The 12,475-nt window shown below is 44.7% G+C and overlaps 1 protein-coding gene across 6 annotated transcripts in view; it reads right to left on the reverse strand.

The window, feature by feature from the left end:
* Positions 1 to 5,492: 5,492 nt before the first annotated feature.
* Positions 5,493 to 12,475, reverse strand: part of SPATS2 (spermatogenesis associated serine rich 2) — a 111,782-nt gene continuing 104,799 nt past the window's right edge. For all 6 annotated transcript variants that reach the window (XM_053921527.1, XM_024575927.3, XM_045184378.2 and 3 more), the window contains 3 exons: positions 9,966 to 10,068; positions 7,754 to 7,968; positions 5,493 to 6,695 (listed from right to left, as the gene is read on the reverse strand). In XM_053921527.1, the coding sequence (XP_053777502.1) occupies positions 6,384 to 6,695; positions 7,754 to 7,968; positions 9,966 to 10,068 (630 nt within the window). In that variant the 3' untranslated portion in view covers positions 5,493 to 6,383. The remainder of the gene's footprint in view (positions 6,696 to 7,753; positions 7,969 to 9,965; positions 10,069 to 12,475) is intronic.

A 12,475-nucleotide genomic window follows, 5' to 3' on the forward strand; every position in this document is an offset into this window, starting at 1 on the left:
CTCATCTGCAGGGAGGGCCAAAGGCCAGGCACCTGTATTAAAATGAATTGGTGCTTTGGGTGGAAAGGAGGGAAGCGTTCTCCTCCCCCAGTCCTCTGAATCCTGGAACCCTGCTCCCAGGAAGAAGGAGCCTAAGAGGAGTGTGCAGATGATGCTCCCCACCTCCACTCACACCTCCACCGGGTCCTGGGCGGGAGTTTGAAAAGTGAACACAACACTGGGAAGGCAGAGAGCACGGACTTCCTCCCCGTAATCTCCCCCTCACCCCAGCTCTTGACTCATTCAGCCACCCTGGGGTGTCACAGGCAGGGGCAGGTTGAGGGGGAGCCCTGTTCAGAGATAGCTGAAAGCCACTGTCAACAAGAAACTCGGGAGGCTGCGTTTTGAAGCTGCCGTGGGAGGCCTGTGGGAGTTATTATCTACAAAAGGAACAAGGAGAGAGAGAAGGGAGGAGCAAAGTAAGTGGGAAAAATATTCAAGACACAAAAGATGGAAAAAGCCCCCAACCCCCAGGCGCGGGTGGAGTCAGTCACCGTGTGCCGCGTGGGTGCAAACAGGTGGCTGTCGAGGAATAGAGCCCAAGGGCCCCTCCCTTCTCCTCCCCTCTTCCTACTCTCGACACCCTCCTTTCTGGAGATCCCAGGTCAGTCTCCCGGCCAGTGTGGCCATCCTCTGCTTCCAAGGCTGTTATGTGGTGGGAAAATCTCAGGCCTTCCAAGTTAGACTAGTCTGGATTCCATTCTAAGTCTACCACTGACCAGTCAGTGGCGTTGAGCAGGGATGGGGCAGGGTGGGTGGTAATCACACAGAGCATCAGTTCCTTCATGTGTGAAATGATCCTTTCTCAGAGGATTGTTGATCTTAAGAAAGCGGTAGCATTGTTAGAAGTTCCCCTGGGCACCTGCTTTGGCCTTGGGTGCTAGGACCACGGGAATGAGCTCAGAATGAAGCCTCACTGGAGGTTCCCCTTCCCCACCAAAATAAACAAGACACTTTGGAATACGTTGAGGCCTCCAGCACTTGGCCACCCTTTGGCTGTCTTATTTTAGGCCATTCCTTTTCTTTCTTGTGTTCAATGATGTTTACTGCAGCATTATTAAATTTCATTTTTCGATTAGTTTATATTCAGTAATATTTTGTATCAGTTCAGGTGTACAACATAGCAGTTAGATAATCACATACTTTACAAAGCCAGTTCTTTTTTTTAGTGGACGATCCTAGCTGGTGTGAGAAAACCACAATAAACTTTCAAACAAGGGAATCCTGGAAGGTACATGGTTTTACTAACAGATAGACTGTTCTCCGTCTCATGGCTAGTAGTAGAGGCACCGTGTCGGAACCCAGACTTGACTAAGTTGACAGTGTATCTCACTGTGCCACTCTGCTGGGGTGCTTTGTCCTGTTTTTTTTGGTAGACAGCCTATTAAAAAGGCGACAGTGTGGTCATTTCAATGTGTGGTCAGATAGTGACGTGTAGTGAGCGCCCACTGTAAACAGCGACCTGGACTTCCGTCTGGGCCTGGACCACAGGCTCTTCCAGCCAGAGGGCAGACTCCACAGTCCTGCCTGGAGCCAGCAAGGGAGTGAGTGAGAAATCTCAATCTCTGTGTTCTAGCAGCACCAGAAAATGGGTTTGTCTGAAATCAAGTTACAGAGAAAGCCTAACTGGGTTACACTGAAGAGTCATAAAAAGGAGACCTGACTTTTCCCTGAGGAATCGGAGTGGGTGGTATTTTGGTATTTGTTCCTGCTGTTTTGACGGCAGTGAAGGGGCGGGTGGGCGGGCTGAAGAACAGTTGTGCTGGTTGTGGGGATGGTGGGTGAATTTCCTCACCCAGAAAAATCTTCTTCAGACACTGTTTCCTCCTTAGTAAGGAGTAGCAACGTAGGTAATAAACCCCCCTCCGCACCTGTATGGAAATAACGTCCCCGTCTCTCCCTGGGAAACCCTGGCCCCTGCTTTACTCCGGCACTCCGCTGCTCTGGTGACTGTGCTGGCCCAGGTCAGTGCCGTCCACACCTGGCCTGCCCGTCCAGACCGCTCAGAGGCTGGGGGCGGGGGTGCGTTTCTCTAACAGCTATGGCAGACAGACAAGAGGGGATATGCACTTGGGGGGAAAAGCTGTGAAAGGAATAGGATGACTGAATTATTTTTTGGTTGATAAGGTCTGCATGGCTGGTGGTAGGGGAAGTCTTTCAACACTTTAAAAAAAGATTTATTTTTTAGAGAGGGGAAGGAAGGGAGAAAGGGATAAACAGTAATTGGTTGCCTCACACACACATGCCCCAACAGGGAACCAAACCTGCAACCTAGGCATGTGCTCTGACCAGGACTCGAACTGGCAACCCTTGGCAATGCAGGACAACGCCCAACCCACTGAGCCATACCAGTCAGGGCTGCCTTTCACTGCTTTCTAACAGGGCAGGAGACACAAAAAGCAGAAGAGTTGTTAAACTCATAGGTTAACTGAGACACCAGGGTCTTGTTCTACGACACCTGGCATAACAACGGAGTAGTGGCTGTCATCTCCTCTTTACAGTTCCCGAAGAGGTTCAGAGATGTTATTCGCCCAAGGTTGGCTGCTCACATGGCACGAAGTTGTGAAGTCAGATTTAAAACCAAGTGTGTGTCTCAAAAGTCCAGGGTCTTTCCACTCCACTCCACTGCCTAGCCAGGAGGCCTATCTTCCAAGAGTTCAAGGAAGAGCTAAGAGTTCTATTTCCTTCACCTGCATAATGGTTGCAGCATTAGTTTAGAACCATTCATCTCAGCTGCAGAACTCAGCACAGCGCCTGCCTAGCACACAGCAGGTGCCTCAGTGTTTGAAGGAAAGAACGTGCTTAGGTGGCTAAAGCAACCAGAAGTCAAGCTTAACTGATTTGACAGGTGTGGTCTGGCTACCAGCATTCTGGTCTGATACTCTGAACCGGTCAAAATAGGGACAAAGCAGCTTCCTTATATCAGCTGGTGACCTCCACATGTGTACTGTTTTGGACACCTGTTTCCTTTTTCTTAAAACACTTTAAAAAGATTTTATTTATTTATTTTTAGAGAAAGGGGAAGGGAGGGAGGAGAGGAACAAAAACACGTGTAAGAGAAACATGGATCGGGTGCCTCCTGCCAGCACCACCGCTGGGGACTGAACCCACAACCCAGGCTTGTGCCTTGGCTGGGGATCGAACCAGTGACATTTTGCTCTGTGGGATTACACCCAACCAACTGAGCCACATCAGTCAGGACCCGGACACCTGTTTCTTCCAGGAAGGGTGCTGCCTTGTGGATATACCCCTTACCAGGTGGGACAAACAGTCCAGAGTGGAATGGAGGCTTATTTTTTATCATGCTTTTGAACTGTTTAAAATTTTTAAACCATTTTTATACATTGATTTTTTGTAAAATGAAACAAAAACTTATTATAAACAGGACAAGTGAAAAAAAGCAAGTTTATAAAAGTATACATAGATTCCCATTTATATAAAAGAAAGAAAAACATATTTGTATGTTTGAATTTAGAAAACTGAATTTAGAAAATTTAGAAGATAAATAAGAAACTTATCAGAAGAAGACAGGGGAGGGCTTTTTACTTTCCATAATGTAGTCTTTTGTACCTTAAAAAAAATAGTCTATTGCTTTTTTAAAAAGTGAATTTTAAGAATGCCATAAGTGGCCTATGAAATATCTGATGTTCATAATGAAGTCATGCTAATTTAAATGTTCTCTCTCAAGTGGCACATAACTGCCAAAGCTAGGGAGCCCGAAGTTTCATGTCCTGTCTCTAAGGGGAAAAGCACAAAACATCAACCTCTAAGAGGAAATGGGAAGGGAAGGGAAAGTGATGATTAGGTAGGACCTCTCTGACCAGCCAGTGGAAGCCGCCCAGGGTTTGGAGACTCCCTTCTCTTGGGAAACCCAGAGCTGTTCTGGGGATCAAGGAATGGGCTGCACGATTCAAACTTAAGACAAGCCTAACTTACCTTCACTGAAGAAAGTCAAATTGGCAAATTTAGGAGAATATCTACAACAGAAGACCCAAAATGAACGATGGCTTAGACATAATTTAAAAAAAGAATCATAGAGCCCTGGCCAGGTGGCTTAGCAGGTTGTGGGTTTGATCCCTGGTCAGGGTACGTATAGGAGGCAACTGATGGATGTTTCTTTCTCACATCAGTGTTTCTCTCTCTCTCCCTTCTTCTCTCTCTAAAATCAGTGAACATATCCTTGTGTGAGGATTTATACATACATACACAACTAAATAAAATAATAAAAGAATTGTAGAACATATAGTATGATCCCTTTTTATAAACACAGAACAAAGAACCTATATATTTATGTGTATATACACACATGTGTGTTGAAAAAGGCCTGTAAGAGTATACACCAAATTATTAATAGTCATTACTAACCTTGAGAAATAGAATGAGAAGATGGAAGCTTTAACTTTATCCTTTTACATTTCTGTATTATTTGATATTTTAAATAGTACTTTTGTAAGTAAAAACAAAAATGTAGAAAAATCTTCATAATTTTCAAACTTTTTATAGTCACAGAAAAAACATCTTCAAATACTTTTCTATAAAGAGATTTTAATTTTGACTTGAAGACAGCTTTGACAAGCAGTGGCTTCCCGTCTGTCTGGGTGGTTAATACAGTTTTGCCTGGATATAGGGATAGATCTCATAATCCTTCAAGGTTGTTTCAATCTCTGGATTTCCTATAAAGTAAGGTTAAGTAATTAATCAGAAAAGCAAGGCTTTCTCCTGACACCCAGCAGGCTCATGGTGTTGTTGGACAAATTCTCCAAAATGAGGTGATCAGCCTTTTAGAAAATGGCTTCCCAGTACTCCTCCACTACTGTTTTCATTACTGAAAGACACACACACACTCTCTCTCTTCCTCTCTAAATCTGTTCAACCAACCTGAACCCTGGCAGCTCAGCTTCATCCAAAGAGCCAGGGGAAGCCCTGAGGCGGCTAAGTTCTGCACCACTGCCACTTACAGTCGGGGCTTCAGACTTGGGAGAACACATGCTGGAGAAATAAATAGCTCGGCTGTTATTAAATCAGAGAAGCTGGGGGTGGGGCAGGGTGGAAGGGTCTGGCACCAATGCCACCTGCTACATGCGGGAGCTCAATTATACTGTTACATTCACTACTCCCGTCAAGGGACAGGCAGGGCGGAGAGGGGTGCTGATACAACCTTTGGTTGCCTGGGAGAGCTGCTGGCAGCTGTGGTTTTGCTCAACTGGTAAGCTCTCCTTTGGAAAGGCACCGTTCCCTATCCTATGAATCTTTCCCACAGGAACAGCTGCATTCGCTCATCCCCGCTTTCACATTTTAATTTGGTTCTGAAGCTAAGCGGTGGACAGACAACTTAGGCATCAGACACCCTCATGTAAGCCCCAAACAAGCTGGCTGAGAGACTTCAACCCCATGAGGCCCAGAGAAAAACAGGTATTGAAATGAAATCGCTTGCTGCTGGGAAACAAACGTGGGACTATTTATGCAGTTGTTTTTATTTACTCAACTATAAAGACTGACTGCGGCAATTTTTTGATGGGTAACACCTTAGATGAACACTAATTACATTGCTATAAATTTGGTTCAGGATAAGGATACAATTCAGGAAAGAGAGAATAACAACAACAAAAATCTTCAAACATTAAAACAAAGAAATTTTTTCCCCTTCTTCTAACTTTAATTAAATGCTACTTTCCCAAAGACTGGCTTGCAGTCTAAGGTAAGAGAAGCAGCAGGTCAAGCTCCTGTGCCAAGCCAGCCACTGAAACCCTGGTCTGAGTGTCAGTCTCAGGCATACTCTGGGAGGACACGAAGATCACTTGGAATACTTCCGGGTGTTCCTTCCTTTTCACCAATTACACCTCCCCTTCTCTGCTGACTCAGTGTGGGGCACAAGCCCCTCAACGCCTCTCCTGGTGAAACCTGTTGCCAGGGGACCTGACAGGCACGTGTGGCTCTGCTCAGACTGGAGAGGCAGCAGGACTGGCTCTGATCCGTCTTCTCCGAGGGCCTGACCAGTAGGGGTTGCCGAGGAAGGCCTCTTCAGGCAACGGAAAGGCCTGGTGCCCTGGGAAGAACCCTGCTTTACCTTGGGAAACCTGGCAACGGTTGCCCATGATTCCTGGTAGAAAGGACCAATCAGAATTAATCCATATCATTGGAAAGGTCAAGGGAAAAAAACAGCTTCCCCTCCGAAAATGGTAAAGAGGAAATCAGGAAAGAAGAAACCAAAAATATTCAGAATGGCATAAAAAGTGATAGGTGAAAATTTCTTTTTGTTATTAAATCTAACTATCAGTTCCCCCAAGTCCAGTTACCAAGTTGAATTGTGTGGGATAGACAAGAGAGGCCAACTGGAGTTTCCCTCAAGAGTTCACAGCTTCAGGATGAGAGGTCCTGGGTTTGCGTTGGGGGGAGCCCCTTCTGAACGAGGCCTTGGGTTGGCTGGGTCCCACACTGGCTCCAGTGCCACTGGCCCCTATGGAGTGAGCCTGGCTGCGTCCACTAGCGTTTCCTGGAGCCCGGGACGGCGCGCTCTGATACCTGGAACCAGATGAATACCATGAGCTATTTCTGTAACGGCCCACACTGTCAGGTTGCCCTTGGTTTGTGGGGTCATGGAACTTTTGGCCTTGTGGCCTGTAGCCTTGTCCTCCTCGTCTGTTCGCCGGCAACACCTAAGGATAAAAGAATACGATGCTCAAAACACTGTGTATTGTGGTACTCCACTTATTCCAGTTTAGTTTACAGGAGTATTCTGATAGCACAATTATAGTGTTCCATGTTTGGGACTCAGTTGCCTATCAAAACTCACAGAATTCTGCCAGCCACTTCAGCCTAGCCACTACATCAGAAATAACAAATCTTTCACTGTTTTCCCCCTGCCTTTTACTCCTAGGCTCTTCCCCACTGAAGAGGAATTCACTTTTCTTTAGCTGGGCAGGAGCTAAAGAAGAACAAAGAACATCCTTTGGGTTGTTACAAGCACTCAGTTGGGCAGGTATCTTATCACATGTCTGAACTTTGCAGATAAAAAGCAATTTGTACAGATGATGAACACTTGTTATACAGTAAAATAAACATCATTATGATCTTCTTTGCTGTATGTCATGAGCCACAGATCCATGTCGTGCTGCTGTGACATGTAGTACATTTTTACATTACAGCCCAGAAAGCGTATGGCAGGGGATTTTATCCTTGCCTTCCAATTCCAATGTAACGCCAGTTCTGAAGAATCACTGCCAGCACTGCCTTGAACTGCGCTTGGGCATCTTTTTCAAATCAAGGAAAAGAAACTACGGATTATGCTCCAGCTTTCTGGTGCTCACTGACCACTGCACCAGGTTCACTCTCTCGCTCCCGGACACTCTCTGTGCTGCGCTTCTGGGGAGCTGCTGTTTCACTCTGCTGAGCCTGCAACCGTGGTACTCATCTTCCTCAAGATGGGTGCAGGACTCCCAGCATGACTGATTACCAGGCGATACTACCTATGACAGCTAGGATCACTGCCAACATCAGAAAGTCAGCAGTCTTGGCAACAGGAAATCTAAACTGGCTGGTGGCTTGGAACATACATACCAAATGCTTCCTCTGGAACTAACAGGGGCTGGAGGGATTCAAAATAGATGTGGAATGGGAATAGAGAGGAAGATAAAGTACTGAGAGCTGTCAGCATTTAAACTGTCACAATCTGGCAGCCTTCTTCCTAACCAGCTCAGTGTAGAGGCCAGGTTACCTCTCGATGAGGCGGACAGGGCCGGCTGCTGGAGTGTGTTATGCCCACAGGAGTCTCTCCTGGTGCTGAGTTTTTCTTGTCCGCACTCGTGAGGCTGTGAGCAGAGGCACAGGTGGAAGACGAAGCAGCAGAGGCATCACACAGACTACTCAAGGACACAGATGTAATTGAGCCACATCGGGACCGGGTCGAATAGCTGTTCTTTGGATGGGACACTGAAACAGAGATATAAGAAATATGTGGTCATCCAAAAGAACCTGTGCACCCCAATGTTCATAGCAGCACAATTTACAATAGCCAAGTACTGGAAGCAACCTAAGTGCCCATCAGCAAACGACTAGATCCAAAAACCATGGTATATTTACACAATGGAATTCTACGCAGCAGAGAGAAAGAAGGAGCTTATACCCTTTGCAATGGCATGGATGGAACTGGAGAGCATTATGTTAAGTGAAATAAGCCAGGCGGTGAGGGACAAATACCATGTGATCTCACCTTTAACTGGAACCTAATCAACAGAAGAAAAAAGCAAACAAAATATAACCAGAGACATTAAAGTTAAGAAGAATCTAACAATAGCTAGAGGGGAGTGGGAAGGGGACAGTGAGAAGAGGGGATTACAGGAACTACTATAAAGGACACATGGACAAAATCAAGGGGAGGGTGGAGGTGGGGGAGGGAGGTGGGTTCAGCTAGGGTGGGGTAGAGGGATGGGGAGAAAAGGCATACAACTGTAATTGAATAACAATAAAAATTAAAAAAAAGAAAGAAATATGTGGTCATATGATGAAAGAGTATGAAGGGTTAGGTTCCCTATTTGCCCATTTCGCAATGAACAATTTAAGATAAAGAACTGTCTGCTTGAGTAATTGTAAAAAAAACCTTATAAAATGGGTAACAAAAAGGAAAATCTCCCCTCTGCCTTCCCCCTCTGCCCCCTCCAAATCCCCAGTGCGCTGTAAAGGAACTCACAGAGATGGGATAGCAGTTTCAGAACAGAGTGGCCCACCCCCCCACCATCGAAGGACTTCTTGACACTTCCTACTACCTAAACTGGCTCTAGCTCTGGCAGTTGACTAAGCCTGGGAATACTAATATAAGCCATATGTTTAGTTTCCTATGTGAGGAACACTAAAGCAGCGGGCCTGACCTTTTCGGCTCCAGGGGCAGGTTTGGCAGAAGACAATTTTTCCAGGTGGTGGTGGGTTGGGGGAGCAGGCAGAGCTGAGACTCACCCTCTCACCCACACTCATGTCCTGCTTGGGGGGGGGGGGCGGGGAGGGGACACGGCAGAGACAGGAGGTGGAGCTCAGGTCAGCACCTGGTTCCTGACAGACTGCAGACACCTAAGGGTCCACGGCCCAGGGGGTTGGGGACCCCTGCTCTAAAGTACAGACTTTGCAAAGAAAGAGAAAGGGGAAGAGCTAAATCTTTTTTAAAAAATTTGAATGATGCACAATATAAAAAAAAATTAAGATTAGTTAATATGAACATTACTAGTTTACAACAAACATGTATCTTCCCAAGGTTCTTTCACAAAAATAATCTCAAATTCAAAATACCAATCAAGCTGAAAAATATTAACATTTCCAACTAGAATATTGTCCGAATTCAACGGTTTAATGCTGCCCACTAGATTTTTTCTTGGCACTAAGCCTGGACTGACGTTGAGTTCACAACCACTGCTCCGGATCCCACATTTCACTTTCATACTGAGACGGGAAGAACGAAGTTGCTGAGCTCAGGGTTGGTGTCACAGAAACTCTCAACTTAGAGGCACCACCCCCTCTGAAGGTATTACTTTAGTACCTATTATGTGCCAGGCAATGCAGGCACTGTTATCTCTATTTTGGAGAGGAGTAAAATGAGGTTCCCAAAGGTCAGTGTGGAGGCAGGACTCAAACTTGGTCTGTCTCCAGAGCTCCATGCTGTTTACACTATATTTCATATACCTCTCAGCGCAGCAGAGAATGCATGGCTGAAAAACATCTTATTGCACATTAAGGGAGCCCATCCTCAGGGCTCAAAGCAATTGCATCCACTGACTTCTTAAAGATCTCAGAGCTACTTTTCATAAAAACAAGCAAAGAAACAAAAATGTAAGAGGCACTAAAGAATCAGCGGAGAAGCCAACCCGCTCCAGAGTCTCTGATTAGTAGAGTGTGGTCTTCTCAGCGCCATCTCCAGTGCCCCGAATCTCTCACTCTCTCACCTTGTCCGAATGAATCGATGTTCTTCTTTAGGGTCTCTACGTCACAGGTGAAGCGGGCTACTCGTCCCAGATCCTCGTCATATTTACGTTCGCTAACAAAGTGCTGGAGAAAGGGCAAAGAATAGCCCCCAGGTGAGACAAACAGTATACATGGAATCCACAGCTTGCTAAGTAAGGATGAAACAATTACTTTCAACTGAATTCTTTTCACTGCTTCAAAGTTTGCTCAATGGCCACAACATTACCCATACTGAGTGACTGACAAAATTCAGTCACTTTCTTCAGGGCCCAAAGATATTTGGGAGCTTTATAAAAACACTCTGATGGTCAAAGCCAATTAAGTATAATCAAGAGAAACTGTAGAGAAAGGAGAAAGAATTTACAGTAGAAGGCCATCTTTCCACTGTTAGCTACTCTCTACATTGTTCCATTTTGTACAGAAGCAGAGGCAGCAGCAAAAACGCTGGTAAGTTACAACATTTAAATAGATGGAAACTTCCTTAGGAAACCCACCTCACCTCTTTATAAAGCAGGATTTTTTGGTCCTTGAAACAGAAACAACTTCTTGAGATGGAAAATCATTCATGTGAAAAGTCAACTTTAAAATAAGAAGTTTATGCTGTAAATAATTTAATCCTTTTAAGCAAACTGAGCTGAGAAGTAACCAACCCCTTAGGTCAAAAACTGTACTATAGAAATTGTGGGACTAAATACACGTTAGAAATAAAGTACTTTGGGGAATCTATTTCAAGAAACAATTTCTAAGGTAGCCTGGAATCTATGTTTTCAGATGAGGAGAGGAAAAGGAAAAGCTGTAACTCTCCTAGACATAATTCAGAAGAGGAGCTGACCCCCCAGAGCTGCCCTCTGACTGGCGGCGGTCTGACTCCACTTTGGGTCTTCAAGGGGCAGGAGTGAATGCGACAGAACCCTTGAGAAGCACCGAAAGGGAAAGAAGAAATAAAAATTACCTCTGGCCTGTGAAGCCTTAAAGTGTCAGAGGACACTGCGGCCTAGGAAAGCACTGAGCCTCTGTGGCAAAGCCTTTAGAAACACAATATCAGTCTGAGATTAAGTCTGAGGCAAATTCTAGAGTTTGTTGAGCCAAAAACATAACAGGAATGATGGAAATAAAATGATCTGGAAATAAGACATTTAAATTGCATAGCACCCACTTCAGTACAGTGCAAATGTGGAGAGAAACAGATCCTTAGTCAGCCTGCAGAAATATTTCTAGCAGCTTTTCAACCACGTGGGAAGGAGAACAGATGAAGCGTGTGAGAGCCAGAATTCCCATCTAATTCCAAAGGGGTTTCCAACTTCTCCCAGATAGTTGAATGAGGCTGACTTGCATCAATGTGAAGACTTTCTAAAAAATTTAGCAATATGGCGCCGAGCAGTGTGGCTCAGTTTGTTGAGTGTTGTCAGCAAAGCCAAAGGCTGCTGGTTTGATTCCCGGTTAGGGCACACGCCCAGGTTGTGGGCCCAGTCTCTGGCTAGGCACGTGTGAGAGGCAACCATCCTTGCTTCTCTCCATCTCTTTCTCCCTCCCTTCCCCTCTCTCTAAAATTAAATAAAATCTTTAAAAATGTTATGTAATAGTTCATCAGAAAATGGTAACTTAAAATTTGCATTGTTTGGCTATTTCACCCCAACAGAGTCGAAGGGAAGTAGGGAGACCACCACCATGACCGAGGGCTTGTATGAAGCACTGGGTCAGAACGACGACAAGGACACCTGTAAGCTTAGGTGATCTTCCAGCTATGTTTCCTTTTTACAAAGGCTGCCGTATCGTTTCTGCAGCAAGGACTCTTGTTAAATATGGCAATACATCTCAAGTATTCAGAAAGAATAGAAATTAGGGTGCAGGGGTAGGCAATGCCAACTCCCCTTGCTCCGACAGCTCATGGTTTATAAACAATTACTTAGAACACCAGTATCTACAACTACCCATGAATACCCCAACCTCTCTTGGGTTCCCATGCTTGGTCTCAGAAACACTGTTCTTTAGCTAAGAATTTGAAATGTGTGAGTATTAGAGAACCCTAAAGATTCCACACAAAAAAAAAAAACTACTAGAACTGATAAATGAATTCAGTAAAGTACCAGGTACAAAATAAATATTCTGAAATTAGTTGCAAAGGAAAACTAAGAAAACAATCCCACTTATAACTGCATAAAAAAATACCTAGGAACAAATTTAACCAAGGAGATAAAAAACCTGTACTTAGAAAATTATAAGACACTTTAGAAAGAAAATGAAAAAAATGCAAACGCAGGATGGGGCAAAAGTAGGTTTACAGTTGTTTGTATGGAAAATAATACAATAATAAATAAATAAGAATAAACTCTGTTTTGCCTATTTACAGCTGCAAACCTATTTTTGCCCCACCTTATAACTAGGAGCATACACCGTGTTCGTGGGTAAGAAGAATTAACATCATTAAAATGTCCATACTACCAAAGCAATCTACAGATTCAAAACAATCCCCATCAAAATATCAATGGCA

Source organism: Desmodus rotundus, chromosome 3 (genome assembly GCF_022682495.2).
Source record: "Desmodus rotundus isolate HL8 chromosome 3, HLdesRot8A.1, whole genome shotgun sequence".
Classification (NCBI taxonomy): Eukaryota; Metazoa; Chordata; class Mammalia; order Chiroptera; family Phyllostomidae; genus Desmodus; species Desmodus rotundus.